The 17,533-nt window shown below is 44.5% G+C and overlaps 1 protein-coding gene across 4 annotated transcripts in view; it reads right to left on the bottom strand.

The window, feature by feature from the left end:
* Positions 1 to 17,533, bottom strand: part of LOC109879197 (calcineurin-binding protein cabin-1) — a 59,147-nt gene that overhangs the window by 16,022 nt on the left and 25,592 nt on the right. For all 4 annotated transcript variants that reach the window (XM_020471394.2, XM_031819783.1, XM_020471400.2 and 1 more), the window contains 3 exons: positions 7,587 to 7,750; positions 7,137 to 7,233; positions 6,346 to 7,035 (listed from right to left, as the gene is read on the bottom strand). In XM_020471394.2, the coding sequence (XP_020326983.1) occupies positions 6,346 to 7,035; positions 7,137 to 7,233; positions 7,587 to 7,750 (951 nt within the window). The remainder of the gene's footprint in view (positions 1 to 6,345; positions 7,036 to 7,136; positions 7,234 to 7,586; positions 7,751 to 17,533) is intronic.

The raw sequence follows: 17,533 nt of genomic DNA, 5'->3' as shown, positions 1-17,533 counted from the left end.
TCTTAAGAGGCTACCCGGAACATATTCCTGTCCAAATATCAAAACAATCTTGAAGTTTGGATTCTGACTGGTCAGTCGAGCATTGAATAGTCCTTAGCATGGATACTTCCTGTTTGAGTTTCTGCCTATAGGCAGGGAGGAGCAAAACGGAGTCGTGATCAGATTTGCCGAAGAGAGGGCGGGGGAAGGCCTTGTAGGCATTTCGAAAAGCTGAGTAGCAGTGGTCTAATGTTCTCAGAGCGAGTGCTACAGCAGTGTTGATAGAACTTCGGTAGCGTTTTCGTCACATTTGCTTTGTTAAAATCCCCAGCTACAATAATGCGGCCGCAGTATATGTGGTTTCCAGTTTGCATAAAGTCCAGTGCAGTTCTTTGTGGGCTGTTGTGGTATCGGCTTGAGGGGGAATATACATGGCTGTGAGTATAACCGAAGAGAATTATCTTGGGAGTTAATATGGTCAGCATTTGATTGTGAGTTGTTCTAGGTTACAATCACACCATTAGTAGTTAATCATGAGGGGAATGAACAAAGGATCCAATTCAGGAAAGTCGTACTCCCAGTCGTGATGTTGGCGAGTTACCGCCACTTTGATATCCAAAAGTTATGTCTGGCTGTATGTAATAGCACAAAACATTTCCTGGCCTAATAATGTAAGAAATTATACAAAAAAAGACACAAAAAAATACTGCAAAGTTGCTTAGGAGCTGGAAGCAGAGCTGCCCTATCTGTGAGCGCCATCTAACGACCACTATTGTTTTCATTATATATTCTACCTCTTGGTGATGTCCCTCGGAAACACAATGTCAACTTTCACTGCTATGCGGACGACACACAGCTGTACATTTCAATAAAACATGGTGAAGCCCCAAAATTGGCATCACTGGAAGCCTGTGTTTAAGGAAGTGGATGGCGGCAAATGTTTCACTTTTAAACATAGATGCTAGATCTAGGACCCAAGAAACAAAGAGATCCCATTACATGGGCTTGCTCCTACTTATCTCTCCGATTTGGTCCTGCTGTACATACCTTCACGTACCATACGGTCACAAGACACATGCCTCCTTATTGTCCCTTGAATTTCTAAGCAAACAGCTGGAGGCACGGCTTTCTCCTATAGAGCAACATTTTTATGGAATGGTCTGCCTAGCCATGTGAGAGACGGAGACTATGTCTCGACCTTTAAGTCTTTACTGAAGACTCATCTCTTCAATAGGTCCTATGATTGAGTGTAGTCTGGCCCAGGGATGCAAAGGTGAACAGCAAGGCACTGGAGCAACGAACCACCCTTGCTGTATCTGCCTGGCCTGCTCCCCTCTCCCCACTGGGATCCTCTGCCTCTGACCCTATTACGGGGGCTGAGTCACTGGCTGACTAGTGCTCTTCGATGCCGTCCTTAAGAGGGGTGTGTCACTTGAGTGGGTTGAGTCACTGACGTGATCTTCCAGCCCGGTTTTCCGCTCGAGGTGTGGAGGAGAACTTTGTGGTCTATACTCAGCCTTGTCTCAGGGTAGTAAATTGGTGGTCTGTTGATATCGTTCCAGTGATGTGAGGGATGTGCTTTGGCAAAGTGGGTGGGATTATATCCTGCCTGGTTGGCCCTGTCTGGGAGTATCGTCAGACGGGGCCACAGTGTCCACCCTGTCTCAGCCTCCAGTATCTATGCTGCAATAGTCTATGTGCCGGGGGGATAGGGTCAGTCTGTTATATCTGGTGTAATTATCCTGTCTATTCTGGTGTCCTGTGTCAATTTAAGTATGCTCCCTCTAAATATTCTCTCACACCCTCCCTTCCCAGAGGACCTGAGCCCTAGGACCGTGCCTCAGGACTACCTGGCCTGATGACTCCTGGCTGTCCTCAGCCCACCTGGTTGTGCTGCTGCTCCAGTTTTAACTGTTCTGCCTGCAGTTATGGAACCCTGACCTGTTCACTGGACATGCTACCTTGTCCCCGACCTGCTGTTTCGACTCTCTCTACTGTCTCGACCTCTGAATGCTTGGCTATCAACATGCACTTTCACCAAATCAAATCAAATTTATTTATATAGCCCTTCGTACATCAGCTGATATCTCAAAGTGCTGTACAGAAACCCAGCCTAAAACCCCAAACAGCAAGCAATGCAGGTGTAGAAGCACGGTGGCTAGGAAAAACTCCCTAGAAAGGCCAATACCTAGGAAGAAACCTAGAGAGGAACCAGGCTATGTGGGGTGGCCAGTCCTTCCACCCTGTGAAGTTCATCATAACTTATTTTACCTGTAGCCTAATAAACTGCATGGTTTCCCAAGTCGTAGTGGGAGGTCCACACACCATATCACCATACCACACACCATTCACCATACCACACACTATATCACCATACCACACACCATACCACACACCATATCACCATACCACACACCATATCACACACCATATCACCATACCACACACCATATCACACACCATACCACTCCAAGTTTACATCAATAAAGCTCTTAAAAGCTGTTTCCGCCTCCATTTCTCGCATAATTCATTTTTAAAGACAGATAAAGAACACACCATGTCGAAATTATCAAATTATCTGTTGGAATTTATAAAATTGTACCGAAACTTCCTACTTCCATCATAGCTGTCGTGAATTGTTTTATTTTATACGTTATGACTTTACTCGCATAAAGACAGTGGATGGAAACGTGGTTTGTTGCATAACATTGTATGGAAGCAAATCCCAGCCAAAACTCTTAGCACATTTTCCAATGGTTTCATTTTTATTAACTTGCAAAATAGTATCCGTCATTGTGTCTGTGAAGAGCGATAAAGAAGAGACACTGAAATAAATAGGGCGAGGGATGTAGTAGCTAGCCATCTCCCTCTCTTTAGCCTAGTAGTGTCCTTTCTAGCCTCTGTTGCCTCCCACTCCAGCTCTGTGGCTTGACACAACCAATGACATGCCAGGTTCCCCACTGTCTGCATTGATCACTAGATCTATGCTTCTAGAGAGAGGCTGATGAGAGCTGTGCTCAAACAACACCCTCAATGCCAGCCAACGCTTTAGTTCAATCCCAGCTCCCACTTTTCTACCTATCAGGAGAAGCTGGCTCAGATGCAATACGCAAAGTAACTCATTCCTCTTATTATTTGATCAGTTCCGCTATGCGTCACGTAAGAAATGATTAAATTAAATCAACTTAACATGACATTCAGGTTTGGGGATGGTACAGTAGCATTACTGCAATAGAATTGTCCCTTTCTGATCAGTATCAATCCAACTGAATCTTAAGAACTAGTCGGATACCTGCTATTTTATACAACAAAGTGTGAGTTCTAGGTAACATGAATACAAACTGAATCAGAAGTAACATTTTGGCTTCGGAGTCAGAGTATGTGGCCAAAATCACGAGACTGAGTCTACAAGCAGTGCCAGTGCACTAGAAAGTGTCCCAATCACAATTCACAAAAATCATAAGTAAATAAAATGCTCAAACTTCACCTTCAAAACAGCCAATTGCTGTCTTAGAAAAACAGGAAACCGGTAATTTAGTCAGTCAGCAATAAAACTGTTATCTGCTGGTAAGATGGAAGTAATAAAATGGGCCGTTCCGTCTGTCTAAAGCCATTACTGGACCACGTAATACATAAGACCTGTCATTGGAAACATAATTTTGTGTCTCGCAATTATCAAATCCACAACTACTGCAGAATAAGACATTTTGAATAATTGTTAATAAAATCACTTTGCACGGTTCCTTATTAGCTAGGTAAATCATGTGTAGCCTAATCCATGCAATTGCGCTAATCATCATTTACAGCTCATAACTAATTATAAGCTTAGGAATCCACATATCTCAGAGATCTAATTTGTTTTCATGAGAGAGAAAAAAATCAAATCTATTCTTTTTCTCTCATGAAAACACCATTTAAATGTCAAATCAAATCAAATTTTATTTGTCACATACACATGGTTAGCAGATGTTAATGCGAGTGTAGCGAAATGCTTGTGCTTCTAGTTCCGACAATGCAGTAATAACCAAAGTGTAATCTAACCTAACAATTCCACAACTACTACCTTATACACACAAGAGTAAAGGGAAAAAATAATATGTACATAAAGATGTATGAATGAGTGATGGTACAGAACAGAATAGGCAAGATGCAGTAGATGGTATCGAGTACAGTATATACATATGAGATGAGTAATGTAGGGTATGTAAACATTATATTAAGTGGCATTGTTTAAAGTGGCTAGTGATACATTTTTTACATCAATTTCCATTATTAAAGTGAGCTGGAGTTGAGTCAGTATGTTGCAGCAGCCACTCAATGTTAGTGGTGGCTGTTTAACAGTCTGATGGCCTTGAGATAGAAGCTGTTTTTCAGTCTCTCGGTCCCTGCTTTGATGCAGCTGTACTGATCTCGCCTTCTGAATGATAGCGGGGTGAACAGGCAGTGGCTCGGGTGGTTGATGTCCTTGATGATCTTTATGGCCTTCCTGTGACATAGGGTGGTGTAGGTATCCTGGAGGGCAGGTGGTTTGCCCCTGGTGATGCGTTGTGCAGACCTCACTACCCTCCGGAGAGCCTTACGGTGTGGGCGGAGCAGTTGCCGTACCAGGCGGTGAACACAGCCCGACAGGATGCTCTCGATTGTGCATCTGTAAAAGTTTGTGAGTGCTTTTGGTGACAAGCCAAATTTCTTCAGCCTCCTGAGGTTGAAGAGGCGCTGCTGCGCCTTCTTCACGATGCTGTCTGTGTGGGTGGACCAATTCAGTTTGTCTGTGATGTGTACGCCGAGGAACTTAAAAATTACTACCCTCTCCACTACTGTCCCGTCGATGTGGATAGGGGGGTGCTCCCTCTGCTGTTTCCTGAAGTCCACGATCATCTCCTTTGTTTTGTTGACGTCGAGTGTGAGGTTATTTTCCTGACACCACACTCCGAGGGCCCTCACCTCCTTCCTGTAGGCCGTCTCATCGTTGTTGGTAATCAAGCCTACCACTGTAGTGTCGTCCGCAAACTTGATGATTGAGTTGGCCACGCAGTCATGGGTGAACAGGGAGTACAGGAGAGGGCTCAGAACGCACCCTTTTGGGGCCCCAGTGTTGAGGATCAGCGGGGTGGAGATGTTGTTACCTACGTCAGGAAGTCCAGTACCCAGTTGCACAGGGCGGGGTCGAGACCCAGGGTCGACGAGTTTGGAGGGTACTATAGTGTTAAATGCTGAGCTGTAGTCGATGAACAGCATTCTCACATAGGTATTCCTCTTGTCCAGATGGGTTAGGGCAGTGTGCAGTGTGGTTGCGATTGCGTTGTCTGTGGACCTATTGGGGCGTTAAGCAAATTGGAGTGGGTCTAGGGTGTCAGGTAGGGTGGAGGTGATATGGTCCTTGACTAGTCTCTCAAAGCACTTCATGATGACGGAAGTGAGTGCTACGGGGCGGTAGTAGTTTAGCTCAGTTACCTTAGCTTTCTTGGGAACAGGAACAATGGTGGCCCTCTTGAAGCATGTGGGGACAGCAGACTGGGATAAGGATTGATTGAATATGTTCATAAACACACCAGCCAGCTGTTCTGCGCATGCTCTGAGGACGCGGCTGGAGATGCCGTCTGGGCCTGCAGCCTTGCGAGGGTTAACACGTTTAAATGTTTTACTCAAGTCGGCTGTAGTGAAGGAGAGTCCGCAGGTTTTGGTAGCGGGCCGTGTCAGTGGCACTGTATTGTCCTCAAAGCGAGCAAAGAAGTTATTTAGTCTGTCTGGGAGCAAGACATCCTGGTCCGCGACGGGGCTGGTTTTCTTTTTGTAATCCGTGGTTGACTGTAGACCCTGCCACATACGTCTCATGTCTGAGCCGTTGAATTGCAACTCTACTTTGTCTCTATACCGAGGCTTAGCTTGTTTGATTGCCTTGCGGAGGGAATAGCTACACTGTTTGTATTCGGTCATGTTTCCGGTCAAATGTATGATGAGATGTGTGGATTCCTAAGCTTATAATTAGTTATGAGCTGTAAATATTAATGGTACCATTTGTGTTAGTTAATATCTGTAGGACTGTGAAGATGATTATGATTAGCGCAATTGCATGGATTAGGCTACACATGATCTATTTGTGTTATCTGGCTCCTTACAACACTTTTTGATGGCACCTCCACGGTGTTAGCACTAAAGCTGTGTGAACAGGGAAAGTCCCCCCGTGTTTCAGGTCTCATTGCTAAATCATTCTCAAGAGGGATTTCCCAAACCCATTTCCTTTTACAGTTAGTGCATATTACATTGCATTACATGACACAGTTATAAATAATGTTTTGATGGGAGAGAGAAAATGGCAGTAAACATGTAAATAGGGAATCAATAAGTCATAAAAGTACAGCATACCTGCTTAATGTGCATGTATGTCTCGGACATGATTTTCTCAATGCGCCCCAGATTGTAGGTCACGACCTTCTGGCCCTGCTGCCACGCCCGGTAGGCATCCATCAGAAGTGTTTTGCCTGACTCTACGTCATCCAGGAGCTTCCTCTTCCTGCTGGGCCTGCGTAGCGGCCCCTGGGCTTGTCCCAGCTCTGCTCCACTGGCTGACACTGGGCCCTTAACTACCAGGCCCTGGAGCTGCTGCTGTCTGGAGCTGATGCTCAGGTCTTCCAGAGAAAGCTCTGGTGCCCGGTTGCTCACAGCCACTTTCTCCCCAGGCTCCAACACAGTTCTGTGGGGCTCAGTGTCTGGTTGGGTGCCCTGAGAGTCTGTGGTCTTGGAGGGACGCCCCCAGTGGCCAGTGTCCAGCTCCATAGGCTCCTCTGGCCCTGCTCTGGCCCCCTCCCCTGCAGCAGCCTCCACCTTCCCACATGGAGTTCCCTGCTGCTGATCCCCCCTGTCTCCGTCTATGGTGAGCAGGGCTGGCTGTGCCTGAGGGGTCTCCTGCAGCCCAGAGTCAGGGCCTGGGGCATTGACCTGGGTCCCCTCAGTGAGCCCCGGCTTCTTAGGCAGTGCTTGACTGCGGTCTTCTGCGCTGGGCCTGTTGGACGTGTCCGTGGTCGTCATCTCATCCATGGAAGGCTGCGCCGACACCTGAGAGAGAACAGAGCCTGTCACAACAAGGAGAGCACGCCAAAACGATAAACCCTATAAACTACGGTCCTCTCCATATGTGTAGTGCTTTGGTGCCGTACCCCTGTGAGTTTGTTCAGATTGTCCTCCAGGACTTTTACAGCTAGGAAAAATGCTCTCTGGGCCAAAACCTGACGATCCACATCCCGCAAATACTTCCTTTAAGACATAAGAGGGAGTGAGAGAAAGAGAGAGAGAGAGAGGGGAAAAGACAAGAAAACTCAGATGAACAGTGCTTGTAGCGTCACTACAGACCCCCTGTTTCGAATCCAGGCTGTATCACAACCGGCCGTGATTGTGAGTTCCATTAAGCGGCGCACAATTAGCCTAATGTCGTCTGGGTTTGGCCGGTGTAGGCCGTCATTGTAAATAACATTTTTTTTCTTAACTGTCTTGCCTAGCTAAACAAAGGTCACATTTAAAAAAACGAATTCACAGAAAAACACAAGAACAACATGTTGCCATGAAACACAGAGAGAAACATGGTTGAGTCACGAGGGAAAGATCCTTACTTTCCCTGGTCAGGGGTTCTCTGGAGCATGAAAGAGACTTTGAGCAGTGTGTCGTGGTCCTTCAGCTGAGACAGCACCTCCAGCAAGAGAACGATGGATCTGTTCATATGAGATGCAAAACTGCCGGGCCGATCAATCTCATCCACTGGAATACGCCAGATGCCCTGGAGCAGGAAGATTAGAGGAGAATAGGCAACAGTTCACTAACACTGAACCCATACCGTAATCAACTAAATACCATTTTCCTACTGCTTGGCATTAGCGTGTCATGAAGACAGGCTAATGTACTGTATTGATTGTGTCTGTCAGGCTAACTAGTTATTTCCCACTAACACAGTCACAAGGAAAACGGATTCCACTGGTGGGTTTTTAGTTTTAAATTTAAAAAACTGCAAATGCTTAACTGAACATTGAGTAGGATGTATCTGAAATGTTTTGTTCAAATGAATGTGATGGTAAATACATTATGATTTATTTAATACAGACAGATTGTGAGGGAGGGCAATTGAAAAGGAGAGCGGGCATGAGAGTGATATTGTAATGACACAGTAGTGATGGTCGGAGAAAAAAGAAAAAAAACTAAAGTTAAATGATTTTGGACGATATTATATTCATACTTTGACTCAAAGTACCGTAAAATGTAAAAAATAAATAAAAAGATATACAATGCATTCGGAAAATATTCAGACCCCTCAACTTTTCCACATTTTGTTACCTTACAGCCTTATTCTAAAATGGATTGAATAATTTTTTCCCCCTCAATCCTCACACAATACCCCATAATGACAAAGTAAACACATTTAGACAATTTAGCAAATTTATAAAAAAAAAAGGTGCATCCATTGATCATCCAAGAGACGTTTCTACTAGAGGTCGACCAATTAAGATATTTCAACGCCGATACCGATTATTGGAGGACCATAAAAGTCGATACCGATTAATCGGACGATCTTTTAATTTTTTTATATTTGTAATGATGACAATTACAACAATACTGAATGAACACTTATTTTAACTTAATATAATAAATCAATAAAATCTATTTATCCTCAAGTAAATAATGAAACATGTTCAATTTGGTTTAAATAATGCAAAAACAAAGTGTTGGAGAAGAAAGTAAAAGTGCAATATGTTCCATGTAAAATATGTGCCATGTAAGAAAGCTAACGTTTCAGTTTCTTGCTCAGAACATGAGAACATATGAAAGCTGGTGGCTCCTTTTAACATGAGTCTTCAATATTCCCAGGTAAGAAGTTTTAGGTTGTAGGTATTACAGTAATTATAGGACTATTTCCCTCCATACCATTTGTATTTCATTAACCTTTGACTATTGGATGTTCTTATAGGCACTTTAGTATTGCCAGTGTAACAGTATAGCTTCCGTCCCTCTCCTCGCTCCTCCCTGGGCTCAAACCAGCAACACAACGACAATTTGCGCACGCTAACTAGCCAACCATTTCACTTCGGTTACACCAGCCTCATCTTGGGAGTTGATAGGCTTGAAGTCATAAACAGCGCAATGCTTGATGCACAATGAAGAGCTGCTGGCAAAACGCACGAAAGTGCTGTTTGAATGAATGTTTAGGCGCCTGCTTCTGCCTACCACCCCCCAGTCAGATACTTGTATGCTCAGTCAGATTATATGCAACACAGGACACGCTAGATAATATCTAGTAATATCATCAACCATGTGTAGTTAACTAGTGATTATGATTGATTGTTTTTTATAAGATAAGTTTAATGCTAGCTAGCAACTTACCTTGGCTTACTGCATTCTCATAACACTCCTTGTGGAGTGCAACGAGAAAGAGGCAGGTCGTTATTGTGTTGGACTAGATAAGGCTGCAAGATTGGATCCCCCGAGCTGACAAGGTGAAAATCTGTCGTTCTGCCCCTGAACGAGGCAGTTAACCCACCATTCCTAGGCCGTCATTGAAAATACGAATGTGTTCTTAACTGACTTGCCTAGGTAAATAAAGATTAAATAAAGGTTATGAAAACTCGAAATCGGCCCTAATTAATCGGCCATTCCGATTAATCGGTCGAACTCTAGTTTCTACAACTTGATTGGAGTCCACTTGTGCTAAATTCAAATGAATGGATATTATTTGGAAAGGCACACACCTGTCTATATAAGGTCCCAAAATCGACAGTGCATGTAAGAGAAAAAACCAAGCCATGAGGTCGAAGGAATTTTTCGTAGAGCTCCGAGACAGGATTGTTTCGAGGCGCAGATCTGGGGATGGGTACAAAAACATTTCTGCAGCATTGAAGGTCCTCAAGAACACAGTGGCCTCCATCATTCATAAATGGAAGAAGTTTGGAACTGCCAAAGAGATGGCCGGCAGTAAAAGGCACATGACAGCCCGCTTGGAGTTTGCCAAAAGACACCTAAAGGACTCTCAGACCATGAGAAACAAGATTCTCTGGTCTAATGAAACCAAGATTGAACTCTTTGGCCTGAATGCCCAGAGTCACATCTGGAGGAAACCAAGCCCCAGTCATCACCTGGCCAATACCATCCCTACGGGAAGCATGGTGGTGGCAGCATCATGCTGTGGGGATGTTTTTCAGCGGCAGGGACTGGGAGACCAGTCAGGATCGAGGGAAAGATGAACGGCGCAAAGTACAGAGAGATCCTTGATGAAAACCTGCTCCAGAGCGCTCAGGACCTTAGACTGGGGCAAAGGTTCACCTTCCAATAGGACAACTACCCTAAGCACACAGCCAAGACCATGCAGGAGTGGCTTCGGGACCAGTCTCTGAATGTCTTTGAGTGGCCCAGCCAGAGTCTGGACTTGAACCCGATCGAACATCTCTGGAGAGACCTAATTATAGCTGTGCAGCGACGCTCCCCATCCAACCTGACAGAACTTGAGAGGATCTGCAGAGAAGAATGGGAGAAACTCCCCAAATACAGGTGTGCCAAGCTCGTGGCGTCATACCCAGAAAGACTTGAGGCTGCCAAACAAAGGGGTCTGATTACTTATGTAAATGTGATATCAGTTTTGATGATTAATGAGAAGGAAAAAAACTGATTAAATACATTTTACAAAAAGGATGTAACGTTCCAAAATGTAGAAAAAGTGAAGGGGTCGGAATACTTTTCGAATGCACTGTAGAGTGAGCAATATGTTTGGAACATCAAATCGCAACACATATAATAGTGAGAATCGCAATACAGCTGAGCAACTAAGTATCGTGAGGTCCCTGGCAATTATCAGCCCTATAGGAGAGGGTACAAGCTCTTCATGTATGAGCATATATTATTCCAGATTTGATATGCCGAGCTGACAAGATAAACCGATCAGTGCTGATGAGAAAAAAGTAACGGCAACAGCTAAATGCATGCTCCTTTTACTCACGCAACACAGAGAACACTGATAATGTGCATGGATCCTTTGTTAAATAAAAAGTTACTTTAACAGCATACCCTGTATTCTGCACAGCTGGCAGGGAACAATGTTTAAACATTCCTTAGGTCTATAGGTAATGGCATGCAAAAACCTGAATAAACTCTGGGTTGAGATAATATTACAGAGATTCAACAGGTCCTTTCGTGTATTCATTGGACACAGGGGCTGGAAGACAGGCTAAATGGGGTATTTTGAAGTGTTTCTCTGTCTGTGTAGCAGGCCCCTCAAGGGCTGACATCAGGAAACAATTAATGGGGTGAAATGGACAAACAAGCAGGAAGGAAGGAAGGAAGGAAAGAAAGAAAGAAGAGAAAGAAAGAAAGAAGAGAAAGAAAGGAAAAGGAGGTGAAGAGAAGACAAGAGGAACACATTTGAGCTAAAACTGTGGCATTGGACGATGGGAGCCCTAGTGAGAGAATGGAAAGAGTTGCTGTAGGGAGAAATACAGTGCCTGCAGAGTCGAGGTTGTGAAGGTGCTTTATAGTGACTCCAGGCAGATCAGATCCCTCCAGGCAGGCAGGCAGGCAGGCAGGGAGGCAGCCTCATTAGCACTGTGTTCTGTCTGGGTTTAGGTGGGTTCAGGGAACCACAGAAAGCAGCACATCAAACACACATTGACTTGTTAAAGACATGCTCCGGAAGTTTGGCAACAACTAAGTATTTTTTAAACCTCCCGCTTTGGGCTGGATGTGTCAATGTATAATTCATACATGCATAACTTAGGAGCTGAATTACTGTCTTAGTCTCAATTAGTCATAAAATCCCTAGTATGAAAGCCACAGTTTTTCTGGGAGATGTACTGCATCACTTTCCCTACATTTTTCCCTACGTGGGTCAGCCCCCTGTTAATTTGAGTTCAACCAATGAGCTTTAGCCCCTCACCATTTGAGTGATGGCTAACAAGATGCACATCATGCGCACAGCAGAGCGAGAGAGTGCAATGACGTGGTGCACATATGTGGCGCAGTACACCATTTCCAGGGACCACTTTTGGCTTGTGTTGGCTACTTTCAGGACTACTGGCTAAAAGGTATACAAAAGTACTGGATAATCTCTTTAATGTCAATATCTCTGAAGGACTGCTAAGTCTTCAGATCCCTATGAGTATCACAGGCAGCGATCAATCAAATCTAAATACAGATATGTTATAATGTGACAGCATATGTTATGTTGTTACAGTACATGACGACCAAACAACCCAGTGCACACATCATCCCAGCAGGTGTGTATTTACAGGCAAGGTTCTAGGCTCCACAGCAGAGCAGATCATGTGAGATGAGTGCAGATGGTTTCAAGTTTGATTTGTTGTATGTACAGGATATATGTGGTAGGTACACCGTCCAACGAAACACTTACTTGCAGGTTCCTTCTCGACAATGCAACAATAGGAACATAAAGTAACTGGCTCAGTAGAATAGAACACAATTTTAGGCATAATTCGGTGGTCTATGTGCAATAAAAAGATTTAAAAACTTGGCAACGAGCAGCCTTAGAAGTGTGTGCGAGTCGGAGGAGAAACTGAGCATTTCACGATGGAACAAAACAAATGAAATGCCTTTATCAGCCTCCACAGACGCAACGAGCCCCTACACCTGGGAGTCTTTTCCTCAGCCTAACAAACAGGTCCACATTGTCTGTTGACATTTTCAGTCTTTGGAAAGAAGCCAAGCAGGAAATAAATGCTAAACAGAACATACCTATCAAATCAAATTGCATTCCTGAGTCAGTCTGCCTCATTTTGTCAAGAAGAGGCAATGAAGACCATCAATGTTAATACACATTCTATAATAATGATCTGTCAGAACAGCCCTATTCTACTCTGGATGCATGTTAACCATATTGAATGACCAGCCTGTGAGAACTAGAATTTTTCCTCTAGATGTCTTAACATTTTCTTTATGTTTTTCTAAAATGGTAACCAGCCAAACTTGTTTGTGCTACTTTGATGTTGATTGATCTTCCTGGGTACAAGTGAAATAAAATATATTACAACCAGTTTCAAAAATGACATGACATATATAGCACCGCTGATTATCAAAATGCTATATTTGTTTTATTCTAATGGAAGTCTAGATTTGCTCCATATTTGTTGCTCTCTGCGGCAATTGTTTACAAGCTGTTCATGGGTAAATGTTATTGCGCTCACGGTTTGTGTGAGAGATGGATATGTGTTTACACCCCTGGCCCACGCACAGCACACGCTCTATCACAGGGAATTCAAAATGCATTATCTGATCAGGCATTAAACATCGCAACATAATAATGACTGCATCAATAATTCAGGCAGATTTGAAAGAATGTGCCTTCTGCTCATGCTTTGTCCCTGCTAGCCAACCTTAAGAAAGACAAAGAGAGGAAAAGGAGATTCTCTCCCTATAGTGTTAGGAGGCCTAGAAACATATAGCCTGGCCACGCCCACCAAACCCCTCCTATCAGAGGGAACCCCTACACCCCTTCTTGCCTGGGACTCTATATCCACAATCCCACAGTATGTAGCTAATGTAGCAGGTATCCTATCAAATAACAACACCACTGTGATGCAAGATACTATATTCATCTCCATAGAGGGACCATGATTTTCAGAGTTGTCAGGATTGATTATGTTTCCTGGGGACGCTAGTTATCACTCATGTGGGTTATATTACCGTGGGTTACACGTCACCCAATCAATTATTTCTGCAAATGTAATGATCTAAAATAGGAAAACTAATAGTCTAATTAATAACACTCAATTAATAAAACGGACAACTTCCCCTAATGTTCAGTCATTTTTACAACAATGTGCCTTTTAGTTTCTGCGTGTTAAGTATCTCCCCTTCCTACCTAGCACAACACCTGCTCCTAGCACAACACCAGATCCTTTCACTCCCCTTAGCCCAGCCATAACCCATTAAATCACCACTACATGCCACACCACTACATGCCTACTTTATGATGTCAGAACACATCACCTCAGGCTCAAAGAAGCATCTCACACCGTTACCTCCTATCAAACCATTACACCCTGCAGAACAGCAAACCCAACAGTTGGGGGGGGGGGGGGTGAAATAGCAACAGGAAATGACTTTTACTACGCACTTTCAGACAACCAGTTTACATGATCACTCCATCGCTCTGTATTCTTGAAAAAAGCCAGGTGTAGAGTAAACATTCATCTCCGTTGCGAGCAGGGGGCTCAACACAACTCTTGCCTCCCTCTCCACAGAAGGAGGGGGGGGGGGGGGGGGAGAGGAAATTACTCAACCCCACCATGCCCCATGAAAGTACTATACTAACTCCACAAACTGTGGAAGAACACACTCACATAAACAAAATAATACAATCATGTGCTCTTTCCCTAATAAAACAGGCCGAGTGAGAAAAAAAATGAAAGGCGGCAAAGGAGAGACTCACCATCACCAACGAAAGCTACTCCACTTGTGTCTGCGCGTGTATTCTTTTGGATGTTTTCCTGCTGGCTGTAGCAGCACCAGTGGCCCTGGCAGCCATAGAGAAACTCACACTGAGAGAGAGGGGTGGGCTGCATGCAGGCACTGGGGCTGTGAAGGCTGCAGTAGACAGCAGGAGAGAAGAGCTGCGCAAGGCAGAGCTGGAGAAAGAGGAGGTGGAGAGGAAGAGGGCAGCAGCCTGGACGAGGGGAGCAGAAACGGTGCTGGCATCAGGGCCCAGAGACTCAGCGTGCCACTGACAGACGGGCTGACTCGCTCCTTTCTCTCTTTCAAACCCTGCCATCTCAAAACAAAAACACCCACACACTCTCAAACTCCCCTGACCCCAGCCTGCTAGGTTGTTTTCCCTCCACCCTTCTCGCTCTCACTCTATAGACATCATAGTGCCCACCCCTTTAGACTGTAGCCAGCCAATCAGCGACAGGTTGACTTATTCCCGCCCATAACTGCACACACACACACACACACACGGGAGAGAGAGCAATGAGGAGAAAGAGAGCTAGCGAGAGCAGCAACAAGGAGGGGGAGAGCATGATCACACAAAAGAAAGTGAGCAACAGGAAGACACCGAGAGAGAGGAAGAGTTGGCAAGCTGAAAAAGCTGACTTAGAACAAGCAGCTGATTTGAACGGAGTAAGATGGAGCTATGGGAGGGAGGATAGAGAAGTAGTTGAAGAAGTAAGGAAAGAGAGGAATGAGTGTGTCGGCCTAGCCTGTACAGTGTTTCCTCTGGAGAAAAACATTTGCAGTGGGGGAAGGGGGGTTGGTGGACATTAAAAATATATTCTACTCCAAAATGTATGAAAACAGAATTATGCTGACATCTAAAATATAATTTCTACCTCCAGAAATTGGCCAAATAACATATTGGTAAAATGATTTGTTAAAATGATTTTAACATATTGGACCGAGCATATAGCTTATGCAAGGTCCATACTATTAGGTATTAGGTATGCTATTAGCAATAAGCATCACTACCTGTAGCCCAACTGATACAGCATAGTGGCTATAAATAAATAGACTGAAGCATGGGGTTGCCTATCTGCATTTACCCTATTGGGCTAATCATTAGTAGAGTCGTGGGTGAGCTGCAAAAAAGAATCTGCTGGTGGGTGGAATGAAAACATTCTTTCAACGCGTGGATCATTTTAAAAAACATTTCAAAATCAAGATTCCGTGAGTGGTAAGGCAGACATAAGGCTACCAGCCACACATGCATTGACTGTGTGTGGAGCCGGGAACGGTCCCTTATTTGTGTGGTGCTAAAATGTTCAGATTTGTCCACGTGCAGAGCTTATGTTCTTGTAAAACAAGACAACAACCTGCTGACATGATGAGCTCTCCAGCAGGGAGGGTAGACAGACAGGACAGCACTGAAGAGGTGTTAGTGCTACAAAGCCAGACAGGACCTCAGAGAAAGGAACACGTTAAAATAGTCAATATATTACAACATGTTCCACTGCCTTCACACTCCTCCTCCCCTACTTGTATACCAACTAGTTCTCCTGGTCTCAGCAGCTCCACCTACATAACTCAATGTGCCACACGATGCTAGGTAGACAAGAAAAACACACCCAACATTCCAGTACTGTACAAAAGCAAAACTGACAAAGTTACACCACAGTTTATATAAGTATTGGACTCAAGAACACGTTTTTGTGTAGCCACAAACACACTTAGTTAGCATCTCGGTGCAATGAAGACAAAGGTTTAAAGTGAGGGAAAAAGCCCCAAGATATATTTAAATGTTAAAAGACTAGAAGGCAATGTAATTCCTCTGAAACAGGATCCACAGAGTCTCAAAACCTATAGGCGGGACAACATCACGAGACTTCCGGCAACACTTATGAAGCAGACCAGGCTGGGGTTTGGGGTTAGAGAAGTCAATGAGAGAAGTGAAAATGTTTTCCTTAGAAACCTAAAGGCACAACCTAGATTCGAGCCAATGTCTGTAGTAGTTAAACATGTTATTACTCCAACCTCCTGAAATAACTCGAAGGAGTGGCTTTGATTTGATGGCCTGCACATGCACAGTTCTGTACGACTCGAGCGTTAGACCCGGTGACGTGTTTCTATGAGCTAGCCATGATATCGCCTACAAGTGTGATCTGGGATTTCTATTGGGAGAAGCAGTTTCTGCCCATCTTCATACTGTACTGTCTTTGCAAGATCCAGAAAGATGGCATCCATTTTGTCTGTAGCTTGCAGTAGAGTGCATGTGTGGGTGCGTAGGCGGATAAATATGTAAGCACATACAGTGCGTGTGTGTGGGCAACACCATGCCTGAGCAAGCACATCGTGACTCCGCAGGATTACGGAATGGAGCAGGCCAGCAGAGCCCGTTATACGGGGTGGCAGAGCTTTTGACCCCCCGATAGAGTTTGTACCCTCCAAGTTGTTTCCCCATAACATAACAAATGGTATATGATTTACAATGCCTGGTCTTGCCAATGGAGTATTGTCGGGCCTGCCAGTTGTGCACAGCGGTACAGAGGCTATGCCGGGTGTGCGCTCATGATCGGAGGGGGGAGATGCTATATTTAGTTAAAAATCCCAAAATGCATTCTGATTGGGTACCTAGCCATGCAATGTCATAAGGTACCGCCTTCATTACCTTGTTTAGGAAGCTCATTGGATCCCAACAAGGGCCAGGTCAAATAGACAGTTCTCTCACAAAGGGAATAAAAGTAGTTAACTTTTCCAGACAGCTAATCGTCTAGCTAGTAGCTACTAGATTCGCTAAGTTTTGTTCGTGGCGAGATTAATAATGACAGCTGGCTAATTTGCATGGATATCCAAAAAAGGCTTTGCATTACCAAGATCAAAAAAACGGAGGACCACCATGTCGAGTGTGATGCCGAGCTCACCGAGCAAACGGCTGGCCCGACCATTAAGGTTGTGGAGCCTAACAGCAAATTAATACCCACCCATCCCCCACACGGTCTGCTGACCAACAGCATGGAGAAGATCCGGGGCCTAGCACAAATATCATGAGGGTGACATCACAACAAGCACCTGCACCTCCATTACCCCAGCCACTAGCACCTGACAACCTGTTGAATCCAACCAAAAGTGAACCAGT

This window comes from Oncorhynchus kisutch, linkage group LG3, assembly GCF_002021735.2.
Source record: "Oncorhynchus kisutch isolate 150728-3 linkage group LG3, Okis_V2, whole genome shotgun sequence".
NCBI classification, from domain to species: Eukaryota; Metazoa; Chordata; class Actinopteri; order Salmoniformes; family Salmonidae; genus Oncorhynchus; species Oncorhynchus kisutch.
This window is presented reverse-complemented; position numbering and strand designations above follow the sequence as displayed.